The sequence below is a fragment of the Salvelinus fontinalis genome, chromosome 27, assembly GCF_029448725.1.
Source record: "Salvelinus fontinalis isolate EN_2023a chromosome 27, ASM2944872v1, whole genome shotgun sequence".
In the NCBI taxonomy this organism is placed as follows: domain Eukaryota; kingdom Metazoa; phylum Chordata; class Actinopteri; order Salmoniformes; family Salmonidae; genus Salvelinus; species Salvelinus fontinalis.
In genome coordinates, this window is record NC_074691.1 from 17,859,100 (window position 1) to 17,875,504 (window position 16,405).

Sequence of the window (16,405 nt, forward strand, 5' to 3'; positions counted from 1 at the left end):
AGGCCTACCAATATAAGGCTGAAATTTCACTCATACACCTGGGGCTATCAGGTTAACTACCTGACCTAACCTGGGAACCATCTTGATTATAATTCCATTACGTGATACATGTGGCATTGCACAAAATATATATCCAGGGGATGATAATGAAGCAATATTTCCACTGTTGAGACGTATGGAGGGATAAGTGGGGTTAGCCATAACAAAGTAGAATGATTTGACAGCTGCTAAAGGGTCTGCATAGTTCTATGTCCCTGTGCTTTCATTTACAGTAAGGGTCTTATACTAAAAAATTCCAGAGGCTTCTTCAGGAGGATGCTACAAGACGTTCAGACAGAAATAGGAACATGTAACATTTCATTTGCTGTTTTTCATGTGTTGTAAAACTGTAATTACATTAACATTGTATTAACATTTTGTTAATGGTGATTTTGTAATTGCTTTGTATAGTAAGTAACTTGGTGTTTTTGCGGAATAAGCACTGATTGCCATCTTGTAGTTGTTTCTTTGTCTCTATATGTTGCTCTCACTCTACCTTTGTTAATACTTGCAGCACTTAAGAATGTATAATTTGCTGGATTTGAACTAAGACGCATTTCTTCCTTGTCCGTCTGTCTTTCAACCTCCCAATAGGTAAAGAGTGCTGGCTGAAACCTTTCCCAGCACTATACCGCTCCTGATTTGAGTGAAGGGGACGAGAGTGACGCCTCCTTCTGTGGGACCACCTCAGCGGACAGAACCCCCCCCCCCTCCCCCCATTCCTCCACGGGCCACCATGGGTGAAGTAGTCATTGTGAAGGAGGGATGGCTTCACAAACGAGGTAATACCTGTACGCTCGATCTCCACCACCCTCTTACCTAAGGCTTTGGAAATCACACAATCTTCCATTGAGGTTGCCTCTGTCCTGCTATGAAATAAGTGTAGATTTTGTAGTAGCTTTTTCTGGTTATGTTTGCATGCTTTTCAATTAGCCAACCTGTTGTCTCTTGAGATAAGGGCATATAAAGTCGTCCCTGCATCACACGTTTCTGAGATTGCTTCCTGTTTCAGCTCCATTCACCGATAACCAGGTCTACAATGCAAGTGATGCAATGTTTACGGTCTATAAGAATGTTTATGGCCCCTATGAATGTTTATGGTCCATAAAAATGTGGTTCCTGACACCTAAGGCCTGTGAATACATCCTCATAACAAACCTGTTAGTGTACACACTAGTAGAGGTTATATCAGGGCATTTGTAAAAGCTGATGATGAGAAATGTTTTATGTGTAAAACATTTGCCAATTTCTGGGGGTGGGGGGGAGCACACATCCATTTAACTTTAAAGCTGTGTTTTTCAACCTTTCTCTTGTTTTGGATTAGTCTTTGTGCAGATTGAACTCTGGGTCTCTGCTGTGACCCAGGCCATTCCATGTGCATATTTTCCGTTCCCTTCTGGAATTGGTGTGTTTTTCACTCACACCTGCTTCACCTTTGACCCTTTCCGTGTTCTATAAACAAATAAATAGACCCCCCCCCCCCCCCCCCCCACTGTATTAACTAACTGTTGCCAGCGCACGCTAGGGCTGGGCGATATGGCCAAAATATTATATCACGGTATTTAAAATATTTTTTTGTTTGTTTTTGAATAATGAAAGTTGTACATTTTGCTTTGAGTAGTGAATGATCCTAGAGTGGCAACACGTCCATTCTAAGTGATTTCATTAAGTCTTTCTCCATTCTGATTGTTTTATACTGTTCAATTCAACTTCAACTAAAACAAATTTCAGCACTTTCATAATTTCTGCATTTCCTGCACTCTGGAAAGAGTACCAAACTGTCATACTTGAATAAAAGTAAAGATACAGTAATAGAAAATTACTCCAGTAAAAGTTAGTCACCCAAGTAAAATACTACTTGAGTAAAAGTATTTGGTTTTAAATATACTTAAGTATCAAAAGTAAATGTAATTGATAAAATGTATCAAAGGTAAAAGTATAAATAATTTCAGATTCCTAAAGCAAGCCATTTATTTTATTTTTTATTTACGGAGAGCCAGGAGCACACTCACACAATTTACAAACAAAGCATTTGTGTTTAGTGAGTCCTCCAGATCAGAGGTAGTAGATGACCAGGGATGTTCTCTTGATAAGTGCGTGAATTGGATCGTTTTCTGTCCTGCTAAGCATTCAAAATGTAACGTGTACTTTTGGGTGTCAGGGAAAATGCATGGAGTAAAAAGTACAGCATTTTCTTTAGGAATGTAGTGAAGTAAAAGTAGTCCAAATTAAAGTACAGATACCAAAAAAACGACTTAAGTAGTACTTCAAAGTATTTTTACTTAAGTACTTTACACCACTGCTCAATTGAGAATGTCCATATTGCCACGTAGGGCTGCATGATATGGACAAATCATCTAGGACTTATTTTTAACCAAATGTTGCAATTGCAATTTGACTTGCTAATTAGAGCAAAACTGTTGGAATCATGAAAATAGTCTAATTATATAGTTAGAATATAATAGTGGGTACATTGAATACAGTGTTTGAGATGACAATGAATTAAAATGCCAGGGAGGAGTTATTGTGACAGGGTAGGAACTAAAGTGTTTCCTAGGGGACCCTATAAGCTTTGGCTACATTGCATGTTTTCTCTTAGCTACTTCATGTATCTAACATATTCTTGCTTTGCATATTCCTCTTTGATTTAGAAGATACTGTTGCACAAACAACAAGCTGATTTAGGTCTACACCATCACTGGTATTATCAGGCTGTATTGGCTAGCTACATTAGCTCTTACTCTTACTCAGTACATTTATTAGCTAGCTAGCTATTAGCATTAGCGGCTAACAATTAGCATCTCACAAGATTTAGGGCAAGTTGTTAAGAAAAGACATACTAGCTGTTTGCTGATGTAAGAAACATGAACTAATAGTGTCATCATAGAACGCTAGTGGATTTATATTAAGAAGCAAAGTAAAAACGGCATCGTTGTCATCAACATTGTTGCATGTGCTGTATTGACCATGCAGACTGAATGCAAGTGTCTCGTGGTTGAGGAACAACAAATGCTCTCCTTCAGTGACAAGGGGGCGTGGCTAGGTCTGTGGAACGTGGCACGGAGAGAGATGACTCAAGTAGCGAAGTAAACTATAAAAATTGACATTACACATGGTGTATCACATTCAACAAACCAAACATTCAAATACTGGTATAGAAGGTAAAGTAAAAACCCAAACCAGTCCCTGCATCAATACCGGTATATCATAATATACGGTACTGCCCAGCCGTAGTGTACGCCGTTAAGCCTCAACACAGCTTTAGCTACGGGGACGACCAGATTGCAACAATGAAAAACGATGGTTTTCACACATGAAATCTTCCGTGATAGCCTATACTGGATGTAATATATTTTACGGACTCTCCAATATGGTATTTTCTAGCAAATGGTGTTATTGGGTTGTGTACAACACCCAACTCAACCAGAGGCCAACTTTCTGGAAAAGCCAGGCGGCGCAATGGAGCAGGGATTAGGGTGTGGCTGAGGATGGCAGCAGCAAGACTCCTACTACACAAACTGTGGAAGCGGGACGGTCGGCGTTTGCAAGGCCATTGGGTTTTTACTGGAGAGTCCTACCCCCTCCCTCCCTCCAGCCTTGGCCAGTCAGACAGTCGGACAGTGTAGCGCCGTGGCTAGGAGTTTGGGGGTCATCCCAGTTCAGCTATGCAGACAGACCCCACCCAGAATGGCTCTGGGCCCTGATCAAAAGGCAGCCAGCGCTGGATTTGCGCCGCTTAATGTGGCGGGGAGCCTGTTTTGTCCACAAGGGATTTGGAGATGTTTTCTCTCTTGACGTGACCATGGTGACATCACCCACAGGAAACTATGAAGGCTGCAGAGTGGTTCTGTCAGGCACTTTCTGCTCAGGGTGGATTTTGCCCACCTGTCACTCTAACATCCTACAACAAATTTAGTTTAGCAGTGTTTCCCCTAGGATTTATTTTCAACAGTGGTGGCAAAGGAAGCGTAGGGGGAGGGGTAGTGGGTGTGTCCAATAGCACAGCCTCCAACTGAAAGTTTAGTGGCCCTCTTGGCCGCAGAGACTAAATGTAGCTGTTTTAAAGCGATTCACTTGCAATTCTACTAGGCCTGACCCATTTTAGTCGATTGGTGGATTGTTTGGTCGATAGGCTGTTGGTCGATCGAGATTTCTTTAGTCGAGCAGTAGCAATAAAAATAATAATCATGGTGTACAAGACACCTGTCCGATTCTTGCATGTCTGAGTGGACTGATCCATGGGGATGGCACAGTCCATCAGTCAGATATTTGCTACTGAAATTGTATGTGGTTATATTATGTAAGAACAATGTTGCATCACAAATAAAAATATATATTTTACAAATGGGTTTTCTTCCGCGTTGGATGCGGTTCTGAAACACATCAGTGCGCTGTTGAATTGGCGCCTTTTCATAGACCATGTTGCCATGTGCATAATAGCGAAGTTAACCAGCATAGTAGTGTTGAGAACAATGGGGCGGAGGCAGCAGAAGAGTTAGGAGATGAGAGAACAGCCCTTGCCTTAATTGTGGAGTAGAAGTGAGGAGAGAGAGGAAACCCCAACTTAATTAGGTCTTTAATCAATAGCTTAACTGTTTAAATGTACTTGGCTTTATAAATCATATCTACAGAAATAACATCCTGCTTCTGTTGCCTGTTTGAGTGTTTAACAGCCTACTGATTCCATGAGCACCAGGCCTCATGTAACCACAACAACCACTCATGTAACCAAAACAAGTACACAAATTCTGCTGTTTTTAATCTTTGATATGCTGAAATAAAGGCTTCACACTTTCTTTTTTTCCGTTAGACCAGCCTCTGGTATTTTTTATTTATTTAGTGTCTACACTGTTCCAAATGGTCAAATTATATATATATAATAATGGCACTTTTCCCTTGATCTCCTTATTGTTATTATTATCATTATAATAAGTAATGTAATTATCATTAGTAGGCTTAGTATAGCAGCCTTGTATAACCACCATTGAGCTGTATGCTTAAGAGCGCATCCTATTTAGTCTTAATACCTTAAACAACTTCGGTTTATATTTCAATTCTTAAATATTGTAGCGACCCGCACAGACAGCTGTGTGTTGTGTTAGGCTAGTAGGTGGTTGTGTTCGCGGGGTCCGACATGTCAGTCAACCTGCTATCTGCCAATCACGGGAATGCCTGGAATGTTCTGATGCCGGGCATCCTGGTGGTTGGCGGAGTGGCGTGGAGGGGGGTTGGGCAGGGGGATGGAGCATTGGAAGTTAAGACCAGGTTTAGCCTTTGTTCTCTCTCTTACGTCTGGGCTTCACAAGAGAAGGTCACGGTTGGCTTGTGGGTTATCTTTCATTTATTTGGCGTGGGCTACGGCCAAACAGTAGCCTGTGTAAAGTTGGTTTAATAAACCGTCCATTCGTAAACTCAATCCTCTGTCTGGACAGTTGTTCTTTTATGATCTAGTCAGGTCATTACAATATCAATCATTTATTCGTTAATGTCATCACACAGCAAATTAGTCATTTATGATTTGAAATGCAATAAAGCATTTTAGTTTTAATTAAATAAAAGGGATGATTGAATAATTAGTGTAAACAATAAATAGGCCTAAATCGTTCCATTTCTCTAATTTGCTTAACGAATGAATGTGACTGTTTTTAGTCTTTGCTGTAATAAAGGCTTTACCAAAAAAAACGTACTTTGTTCCAAATGGTCAGAAAACGTATATTGTAATCTAACAGAACCTGTTAGTCACACATAATATGCACGCAGCGCTTGCCCCTTACTTTATTCTTGATCACCAGTATTTTCCACAACTAGTCATTCATTCCACACGCCTTTACCTCCTGAGCAACCAGTAAACATTCCCCCGTTTTCAAGTTTATTTGTCACGTCCTCTAAATCCATTTTTCTGTCGTGTTACGCTGGTCAGAGTTTATGACCAATTTATCGATGTGATTATGATATGCTATAGATCAGGCCCTATTGGTCACATGCATGCATCAGTAAAGAGAGCAAGGGTTGAGGAAATAGGTAAAAAATTCTGAACAAATGAGAGATTTCGGTAAGAACTTTTCAGTCAGACTTGGTTGTAATTATGTTGCAGTGCAATACACACTTGATGTTCTGTAGTGGTCGCTGCAGCAGGGAGGAGAGGGAGACGACAGGTGATAGTCAGTCACTCGCTGTTTATTTATTTTTTTACACAGCGCAGCAAGTCTGAGCCAGGTCCAGCGCAATCAAATCAATTGCGGTCAGACTCCCTCTAGTCATTTGTCTTAATTATTTAATCAAACAGTTTGCTTAAAGGATCAGACAAGCTCAGTGCATATAAACTCAGCAAAAAAAGATAAGTCCCTTTTTCAGGACCCTGTCTTTCAAAGATAATTTGTAAAAATCCAAATAACTTTACAGATCTTCATTGCAAAGGATTTAAACACTGTTTCCCATGCTTGTTCAATGAACCATAAACAATTAATAAACATGCACCTGTGGAACTGTCGTGAAGACACTAACAGCTTAGACGGTAGGCAATTAAGGTCACAGTTATGATAACTTAGGACACTAAAGAGGCCTTTTTACTGACTCTGAAAAACACCAAAAAGATACAGGGTCCCTGCTCATCTGCGGGAACATGCCTTAGGCATGCTGCAAGAAGGCATGACGACTGCAGATGTGGCCAGGGCAATAAATTGCAATGTCCGTACTGTGAGATGCCTAAGACAGCGCTACAGGGTGACAAGAGGGACAGCTGATTGTCCTCGCAGTGGCAGACCACGTGTAACAACACCTGCACAGGATCACACCATCACACACCGGGACAGGTACAGGATGGCAATAACTGCCCGAGTTACACCAGGAATACACAATCCCTCCATCAGTGCTCAGACTGTCCACTAGAGGCCGGACTGCGGGCTTGTAGGCCTGTTGTAAGGCAGGTCCTCACCAGACATCACCGGCAACAACGTCATCTATGGGCACAAACCCACCGTAGCTGGACCAGACAGGACTGGCAAAATGTGCTCTTCACTGACTAGTCGTGATTTTGTCTCACCGGGGTGTGATGGTCTGATTCGTGTTAATCGTCGAAGGAATAAGCGTTACATCGAGGCCTGTACTCTGGAGCGGGATCGATTTGGAGGTGGCGGGTCCGTCATGGTCTGGGGCGGTGTGTCACAGCATCATCGGACTGAGTTTGTTGTCATTGCCTGCAATCTCAACGCTGTGCGTTACGGGGAAGACATCCTCCTCCCTCATGTGGTACCCTTCCTGCAGGCTCATCCTGACATGACCTTCCACCATGACAATGCCACCAGCCATACTGCTCATTCTATGTGTGATTTCCTGCAAGACAGGAATGTCAGAGTTCTGCCGTGGCCAGCGACGAGTCCAGATCTCAATCCCATTGAGCACGTCTGGGACCTGTTGGATTGGAAGGTGAGAGCTAGGGCCATTCTCCCCAGAAATGTCCGGGAACTTGCAGGTGCCTTGATGGAAGAGTGAGGTAACATCTCACAGCAAGAACTGGCAAATCTGGTGCAGTCCAGGAGATGCACTGCAGTACTTAATACAGCTGGTGGCCACACGGTTTATGTTCGGATAAGGTTTGTATCACGACTAAAGTTGCCAAATAAGGTCTTTAAAATGAAGCACATTAATCTGCTTTACAACCGGTGTAAAGCCTAACTGGCAAACTTGTTTTAAGTTTGGGGAAGATCATTTTTACCATAAAAATGCACCTTTATAATAAAGCATTACATGGATAATTGCATTTGCTGTCACTTTCAAGAACAGTTTTCCTGCCAATAGATTGCATTTTGGAACATTTGCGCTTATAGCCTGCCGCCGTGTGCTCATTGCTGCGCATATAATGTGAAAAAATAGCCTAATAGTTTAAATATTTTAAGCTAAACCATCAGCCTCATTGCGTTTTAAAAGTTTTTTGATGCGAGTTGTATTCATTTGTGATCTATCGCATCCCACAACTGTCCAAGAGTGTTTGGATTATTTATTTATTTATTACACAGAAGGACAAGTTGACCAGTAGAATAGGTCAACATTTGCACTATGGGGGATAGTAGATTGACATAGGCTATTGCTTTTGCTGTTCGTTAAGCCTACTGAATTTGTTGGCTGACGAAAAGTAGGCTAAATGTGGACAGTTCTAACATCTTCAATATGCGCCTCGGAATTCGATAAGGGGGGACATGCGCAGTTGCATCCACGAAGTGTCGGTCTTCATTCACTTGTAGCCTACTACTTAGCTAAAATGACTGTAAAGGACCCGATCATGTAGCGGGCATTGGCTACATCTCAGAGAGCCATGTGAGTGAGAGGTGCTTCGGAGCACGGCAGCCGGGAATTATAATTAGTTTATTATATTCAGCTCAAGGACACAACGGCCACTTTGGCCTCAAAAGGCCCGGATTTTTGGGAAAGGTGGGGCGCTTCGACAACAGCCGGTGAAATTGCAGAGCGCGAAATTCAAAATACAAAAATTGTAATATTTAAACATTCATGAAAATAAGTGTCATACAACATTTAAAGCATAACTTCTTGTTAATCCAGCCGCTTTGTCAGATTTTATAAAGGCTTTATGGCGAAAGCATACCATGCGATTTATCTGAGGACAGCGCCCCGCATACAAAAGCATTAAAAACATTTTCCAAACCAGCAGAGGTGTCACAAGTCACAAATAGCGATAAGATAAATCACTTACCTTTGAAGATCTTCCTCTGTTTTCAATCCCAAGGGTCCCAGCTACACAACAAATGGTTGTTTTGTTCGATAAAGTCCTTTATTTCCCAAAAGTCAGTTTAGTTGGAACGTTTGATTCAGTAATCCACCTGTTCCACTAGTTCAACATGCATACAAAGGAATCCCAAAAGTTACCAATAAACTTTGTCCAAACAGGTCAAACAACGTTTCTAATCAACCCTCAGGTACCCTAATGTGTAAATAAACAATAACATTTAAGACTGAATGTTGTATGTTTAATACAGGAGATAAATAACGAGGTGTGCGTCCTCATCCACGCATGCCACAAGACTACAGTCAAAATGAGAGCCACCTTGAAAAACTACAACTACTAATTCATTTTTCAAAAAACAAACCAGAAACCCTTTCTAACCCTTACCCTTAATGCAATCTGGGAGGATTTTCTTTGAATTCCTCATAGACAATCATTTCAATGGGTGGTGACCTAAAAAAAATAATGTTTTTTTAAATTATTTAAAACATTTAACATTATTTTAACAGTTTTAGAAACGTCAGATTGTTTCCTATCCAATACTACGAATTATATGCATATCCTAGCTTCTGGGCATGAGTAACAGGCAGTTTACTTTGGGCACGTCAGTCATCCGAACTTCCGAATATTGCCCCCTAGCCTTAAGAAGTTAATTAAGGGGGATTACGGCCACACGAGGGGCATGCCGCCGGGAAATTCGAGGCTTGGCGAGAATATCAAATTGTGAATGAGAGACTGAAGTGTGTGCAGCTTGCGACTTCTTTTCAAATCGTCATTAGAGTCCCATCATGAGTGTATAAAAAATCTAAACAAAAATTGCCCACCGTTTATCACAACCAAAGTTGCATAAATAACTATAAATGAAGTATATAGGACCAGTATCTTTGTTAACCGCTCAACAAATAGCCGCATGTGCGCACTTTTTTTCAAAATAATGCCATGGGATTCTAAGCAAAACTTGTCTGTTAAAATAAACTAGTGTAGCGCACAGTCATATGGCATAGCCTAACGTAAGGACCACTAAGAGTATTCTATTCTTCTGAAATAGACTACATTTTCTTCATATCATGTTTGATTAGACCTGTCTAACGTAAATAATGGGTTTATTGTGATGATGTAGGCTATATTACATGGATTTATTAGACTTTTTAAAATGTAGATATTCCAAAGGTCTGCATCATTGGCTTGTAGGATATGCGTGGAAGCCAGGAGATGCTAAACATGTTTTATGCTAATTAACGGTCAATTACCGTGAGACCAGCAGTTATTTTCTTGACAATCACCGGCTGACAATTTCATGACCGCCACAGCCCTAGGCGTGGATCAGAAAACCAGTCAGTATCTGCTGTGGCCACCATTTGCCCCATGCAGCATGACACCTCCATCGCATAGAGCTAATCAGGCTGTTGATTGTGGAATGTTGTCCCACTCCTCTTCAATGACTGTGCGAAGTTGCTAGATATTAACGGGAACTGGAACATGCTGTCGTGCATGCCGGTCCCGAGCATCCCAAACATGCTCAATGGGTGACATGTCTGAGTATGCAGGCCATGGAAGAACTGGTACATTTTCAGCTTCCAGGAATTGTGTACAGATCCTTGTGACATGGGGCTATGCATTATCATGCTGAAACATGAGGGGATGGCAGTGGATGAATGGCACGACAATGGGCCTCAGGAACTTGTCACTGTATATGTCTGCGTTCAAATTGCCATTGATAAAATGCAGTTGTGTTTGTGGTCCGTAGCTTATGCCTGCCCATACCATAACCTCACCGCCACCATGGGGTACTCTGTTCACAACGTTGACATCAGCAAACCGCTCGCCCACACGGTGCCATACACGTTTTCAGTGGTTGCGAGGCTGGTTGGACGTACTGCTGAATTCTCTAAAACGGCGGCTTATGGTAGAGAAATTAACATTCAATTCTCTGGCAACAGATCTGGTACACATTCCTGCAGTCAGCATGCCAATTGCACTATCCCTGAACTTGAGGCATCTGTGGCATTGTGTTGTGACAAAACGGCACATTTTATAGTGCTCTTTTATTTTCCCCAGCACAAGGTGCACCTGTGTAAGGATCATGTTTAATCAGCTTTTTGATATGCCACACCTGTCAGGTGGCTGGATTATCCTGGAAAAGTAGAAATGCTCAAAAACAGGGATGTAAAAAAAATAAAAAAAATAATTGTGCACCAAATTTGAGAGAGATTAGCTTTATGTGCATATTGGTATATTTTATTTCATCTCCTGAAACATGGGACTAACGCCTAATATTTTTTGATAAGTGTAGTTTCCTGCAATTCTACATATTTTGCCATGGCTTATGCAGTGTTCTAATGCTGAGTGACTCAAACATTATAGCAAAATCAATGGGGGGCCCATGAAATTTGGAATTTTATTCTCCCTGACTGGCTACTTTTTTATTTTGTTTGTTAGTTCTCAAAGATGATCTTATAATTGGGTAGCTACATTATCTTTTCTATGTACTTTATATCTGGTTTTAGTCGTTTTAAGTTTAAACTGAAAACCTTTTCCCATCTCTTGAATATCATTTTCTAAAAAATTATACAGTACCAGTCAAAAGTTTGGACACCAACTCATTCCAGGGTTTTTCTTTATTTGTACTATTTTCTACATTGTACAATAGTGAAGACATCAACTATGAAATAACACATGGAATCATGTAGTAACACTTGGCATTCTCTCAACCAGCTTCATGAGGTAGTCAAGTGAATTTGTGGAATTTCTTTCCTTGTATTTGAACCAATCAGTTGTGTTGTGACAAGGTAGGGTTGGAATACAGAAGATATCACTATTTGGTAAAAGACCAAGTCCATATTATTGCAAGAACAGCTCAAATAAGCAAAGAGAAATGACACTCCATCATTACTTTAAGACATGAAGGTCGGTAAATCCGGAACATTTCAACAACTTTGAAAGTTTCTTCAAGTGCAGTTGAAAACCATCAAGCACTATGATGTAATCGGCTCTCATGAAGACCGCTGCAGGAAAGGAAGACCCAGAGGTACCTCTAATGAACTTATCCTCTGCACTAGAATTAACTGCACCTCAAATTGCAGCCCAAATAAAAACTTCCGAGTTCAAATTAGACACCTCAACATCAACTGTTTAGAGGAGACTGCGTGAATCAGGCTTCCATGGTAGAATTGCTGCAAAGAAACCACTACTAAGGACACCAATAAGAAGACCTGTTTGGGCCAAGAAACGCAAGCAATGGATTAGACCGGTGGAAATCTGTCCTTTTGGTCTGATGAGTCCAAATTTGAGATTTTTGGTTCCAACCGCCGTGTCTTTGAGACGCAGAGTAGGTGAAAGGACCTCCGCATGTGTGATGGTGTCGGGGGTGCTTTGCTGGTGACACTGTCTGTGATTTTATTTAGAATTCAAGGCACACTTAACCAGCATTCTGCAGCGATATACCATCACATCTGGTTTGGGCTTAGTCCCACTAATTTGTTTATCAACAGGACAATGAGCCAACACACCTCCAGGCTGTGTAAGGGCTATTTGACCAAGTAGGAGAGCTGCATCAGATGACCTGGCCTCCACAATCCCCCGACCTCAACCCAATTGAAATGGTTTGGGGTGAGTTGGACCGCAGAATGAAGAAAAAGCAGCCAACAAGACCTGAGCATATGTGGGAACTCCTTCAAGACTGTTGGAAAAGCATTCCAGTTGAAGCTGGTTGAGAGAAAACGGCATGAGTGCAAAGCTGTCAAGGCAAATATATTTTGATTTAACCCTATTTTTGGTTACTATGTGTTATTTCATAGTTTGTCTTCACTATCATTCTTCACTATACTATCATACAATGTATAAAATAGTAAAAATAAAGAAAAACCCTTGAATGAGTAGGTGTGTCCAAACTTCTGTATATTTTTGGGGGACTGGTGCCTACGATTTAGCTGCGGGAGACTGGTGCCTAAGATTTAGCAGCGGCGGACGGACGCTGCAAAATGAATATAGGGGAACACCGAGGGTCATGCTCGTTAAAGCACTGAATGGCAGCCACCTAATTTAAACAGGCCAAGCATACCAGTCATGTCTCATCTGTATGGTTGACAACATGCTGAACTGATTTGTATGTACTGAAAATGAGGTGTATACATTTTGCCTGAATGACAATTTTATGTCAAGTATCTTGCTTCCATTAAATAGTGCTGTATTTTAGTGTGAGGTGAGTTAAGTACACAAGATTTACTGGATGGTATTCAAAGGTGTTCTCTTATGGGATCGGTTCCATCACAGCAGACAGAGCGTGGACTTTCCCACTATTCCAGGGATAATCAAAGCCACGGATGGCTGCTTGGATGACCTCCCTTTGATTCTTTTCACGTTGAAACGCGGCAGGGGCCTGAGCCAAGGAGTTAGTCACCCACTGGAAAAGCCTGCTCTGAGGGAAAAACATCTGGATTCCCTGGAACGCATCCACCCTTCCCTTTAGCCAATCTCTCAACATGGCTAGGAGTTCTCCGATTCCAATCAAATGAGTCATACAAGATGAAGGAGAAACAAGATGGTTTGGATGTGACTCAAATCACCACTGGAAAGACGTATTCTTAAATCCCAGCTTCAGCCTAAATTATGTTTTAGTATCCTGGCAGCTGGTTTGTCCCTGATATGGGACTAGCCTCGCGGCTAGTCGAAGTAGCCACACCCATGTTGCAGGCAGCAGACCACACCCTTTAGTGTGCAGCTGTGTGGCTTGCGATGGTGTGCCACCCTTGCCTGATCAAAGCATTCCATTTGTGAATGTTGCAGAGATGGATACACCAGGATCTGTCTGTAGAGATTGGCAGTTAGTTGGGGGAGGGTGGCCATGGTTGTTAGCCAGCCCATCCAGTACCTTCCTTACCAAAAACCTCAGACCCAGTGTGGTTAAACACACTGTGGAGTGAGTTGAGGAATCTTGAGGAGTGGTTGTAAGGCTGAGACGTACTTGTGGTGTTGGCTCCTCTCAACACTTACATGTATATGAGAAATGTGTGCTGAGTTAGTGCTGTACGTGTACATTTGATTACTGTACCACCTTGTGTTAACAAGGCCTAGCATAAGGCTCATAGATGCTTGCAAATGGGACTACTGACCAGACGACTACTGGACCACTGTTGCTTGTGTTTGAATGGAAAAGGCCCAGAGACAGCTGACATCTGACTGCTGTTTTGACCCACGTGTCTTAGTCTAGACAGGAAGTGTGCGGGTCTACCCTCATTCATTCTGCTCACAAGCAATTTTCATGCAATACTCTTTTCAGAGTGATATTAACGAAGTGTAAGCACACTATGCATACATAGATGATTGATTGCTTTGCCAATAAAGGTACTTGTTTAAGTTGCTTCTTTTGTAGCTATCTACATGCATACAACGCAATAGTTTACATGTGTTTGACTTCTCTTTTAGAAGAGACTACCTAAGACAACCAGACGGGCGGGAGGAGGAAGTGGATTCTTATTATAAGCCACACAGTTCCTTTTGAAACCACATCCTCCTCCTAACCCAGACTGCAATGGCATCTCTTATCTGCCCTGTCACTGTACCACCGGGCTTAGCCACTGACTTCCTGCCTGCTTGGGTAGCTATAAATTATTTATTCATTATTAGTTTTAATCACAATTGTTTACTGGGTCTCTCTCCTTTTACCTCAAATGCACTGATCTGCCACTAGGGTGGAGGCAGATTTTATGTAGTGTTGCAAACGGAGAGTATATTACTGCTAACTGTAATTTTATCACATGACATTTAGTAGCCTTTTGGGTACTTCAGATAATCACGTGTCTATCTCTGGCCCTCTGTGTGGCCTTATCACATGTAAAATAAATATAAAAAATTATCAAATAAGATTTTATAAATAGAATGACAAAGCTGTAAAACATGATCCTAAATATAAACCATCAACTTAGTGAATAGCATTGCTGTTTAATATGAGGGTTTCAGCATGAAATACACTTTGTTTAATTTAAAAAATATATATGTTTTGGTGCCAAACTGGTGGCAGTTGTGAAAAAGTAAATAGTTGGAAGAGTTGCAGTTAAATGAAAACAATGCTATTGTTGAATTGATGCTTTTTACATTTTCTCTTGAATCATATGTTCTATCCATTAGAAACTCATGGACACAGATGTAAGCAAATTAATACTATATATAAATACATTTTTATAAAAGTTCAAATATAAATGACCAGAGTTACCATAGTGGCATAAATGACCAGTTAATTACCGAAAGTTCTGGTAACTTTGGTAAATTACCGGAAGTTTAGGCCTAGGTGTTGTGTTTGTAAGACATGGGTTTGAGATGAGCGTCTTTGGTAATTGAGTCTAGACGGGAACCATACAACACTTAATATATAGATGGATTGTCTTTATAGACAGTTTAGTTGTTAAGAAAATAAAATGACACCTGCGCAACTGAGGCAAAACAGACTGGGTTGGCTTGAATTGTTGACAACATGTAAACTATATTTCGTCGACAATGTTTATTGAAAACATTACATTTGCACAATGTCTCAAATACATCATTACAGTTGTTGGTTAGCTTGCGATTCTTAGCCATATTACCATCGATATGACATCAGTCAAAAAGATACGAGCTGAAATAAGCCACCTACTATTTCCCACATGGCAGCAGCACTTCCCCCTCTAAATGACACAAAAACATTTTTTTCTGTCACACACTCACATGCTGACCAGACCGGACACGTCGCGTGCGCAAGCGTCGCAAAATAAATTTAGAAATCCATGCTATTCAATTATTGCACCCACACTGCTCGTGCGCGCCAACGAGCGTCTGCGATGCCAAGGGCTAAAATATAACTCATTCCTATTTCTGACGCAGATCGTGCTGCAGGTCCTGCCTCTGCCTCCCATCTCCTCATTGTTTTATAGAAGCAGGTACCCACGTGCCATCTCCTCATTGGTTATACCCACGTGATTGAATGAAAGACTAACTGTTTTGCCGGTAGTCGTGGTAATACAATGAAAGTTTAGATGCGATCACCATATAAGTTAAACAATGAAAAAGCCTGGAAGGAGGAGAGATGACTAGAAACGATTCGGTTGGCCGTTTTATGTGTGGATTAATTGTCGGAGTAGAGGTCCTTGTGCCTTTCAGGTAAAATAACAACTCAATGTTTATCCCAGGACAAATTAGCTAGCAACAGCAAGCTAGCTAAATAGGACAAATTAACGTTAGCTAGCAGGTGCAAGCTAACTAGCTACATTTCCATACATGTTTAATGCTTTTCGACCTGTCCCCAAATTTATTTTACATTTTATTTTGCACCCCCACACCAAACGCGATCACGACAAGCATGTTAAAATATCAAAACAATGACATTAATTTGGGGATCCTGTTTTCTAGTCACTTACCTACAGTGTGCCTCCCGAGTGGTGCAGTCGTCTAAGGCACTGCATCGCAGTTGTTAGCTGTGCCACTAGAGATCCTGGCTCAATTCCGGCTTTGACGCAATCGACCGGGAGATCCATGGGGCGGCGCACAATTGGCCCAGCGTCATCCGGGTTAGGGGAGGGTTTGGCCGGCAGGAATGTCCTTGTTTCATCGCGCACTAGCGACTCCTGTGGCGGTCCAGGCGCATGCACGCTGACATGG

At 41.5% G+C, this 16,405-nt stretch overlaps 1 protein-coding gene across 5 annotated transcripts in view; it reads left to right on the plus strand.

Moving 5' to 3' along the window:
• Positions 1 to 16,405, plus strand: part of LOC129825194 (RAC-alpha serine/threonine-protein kinase-like) — a 73,209-nt gene that overhangs the window by 46,572 nt on the left and 10,232 nt on the right. For all 5 annotated transcript variants that reach the window (XM_055885085.1, XM_055885090.1, XM_055885086.1 and 2 more), the window contains one exon: positions 634 to 821. In XM_055885085.1, coding sequence (XP_055741060.1) covers positions 776 to 821 — 46 coding nt within the window. In that variant the 5' untranslated portion in view covers positions 634 to 775. The remainder of the gene's footprint in view (positions 1 to 633; positions 822 to 16,405) is intronic.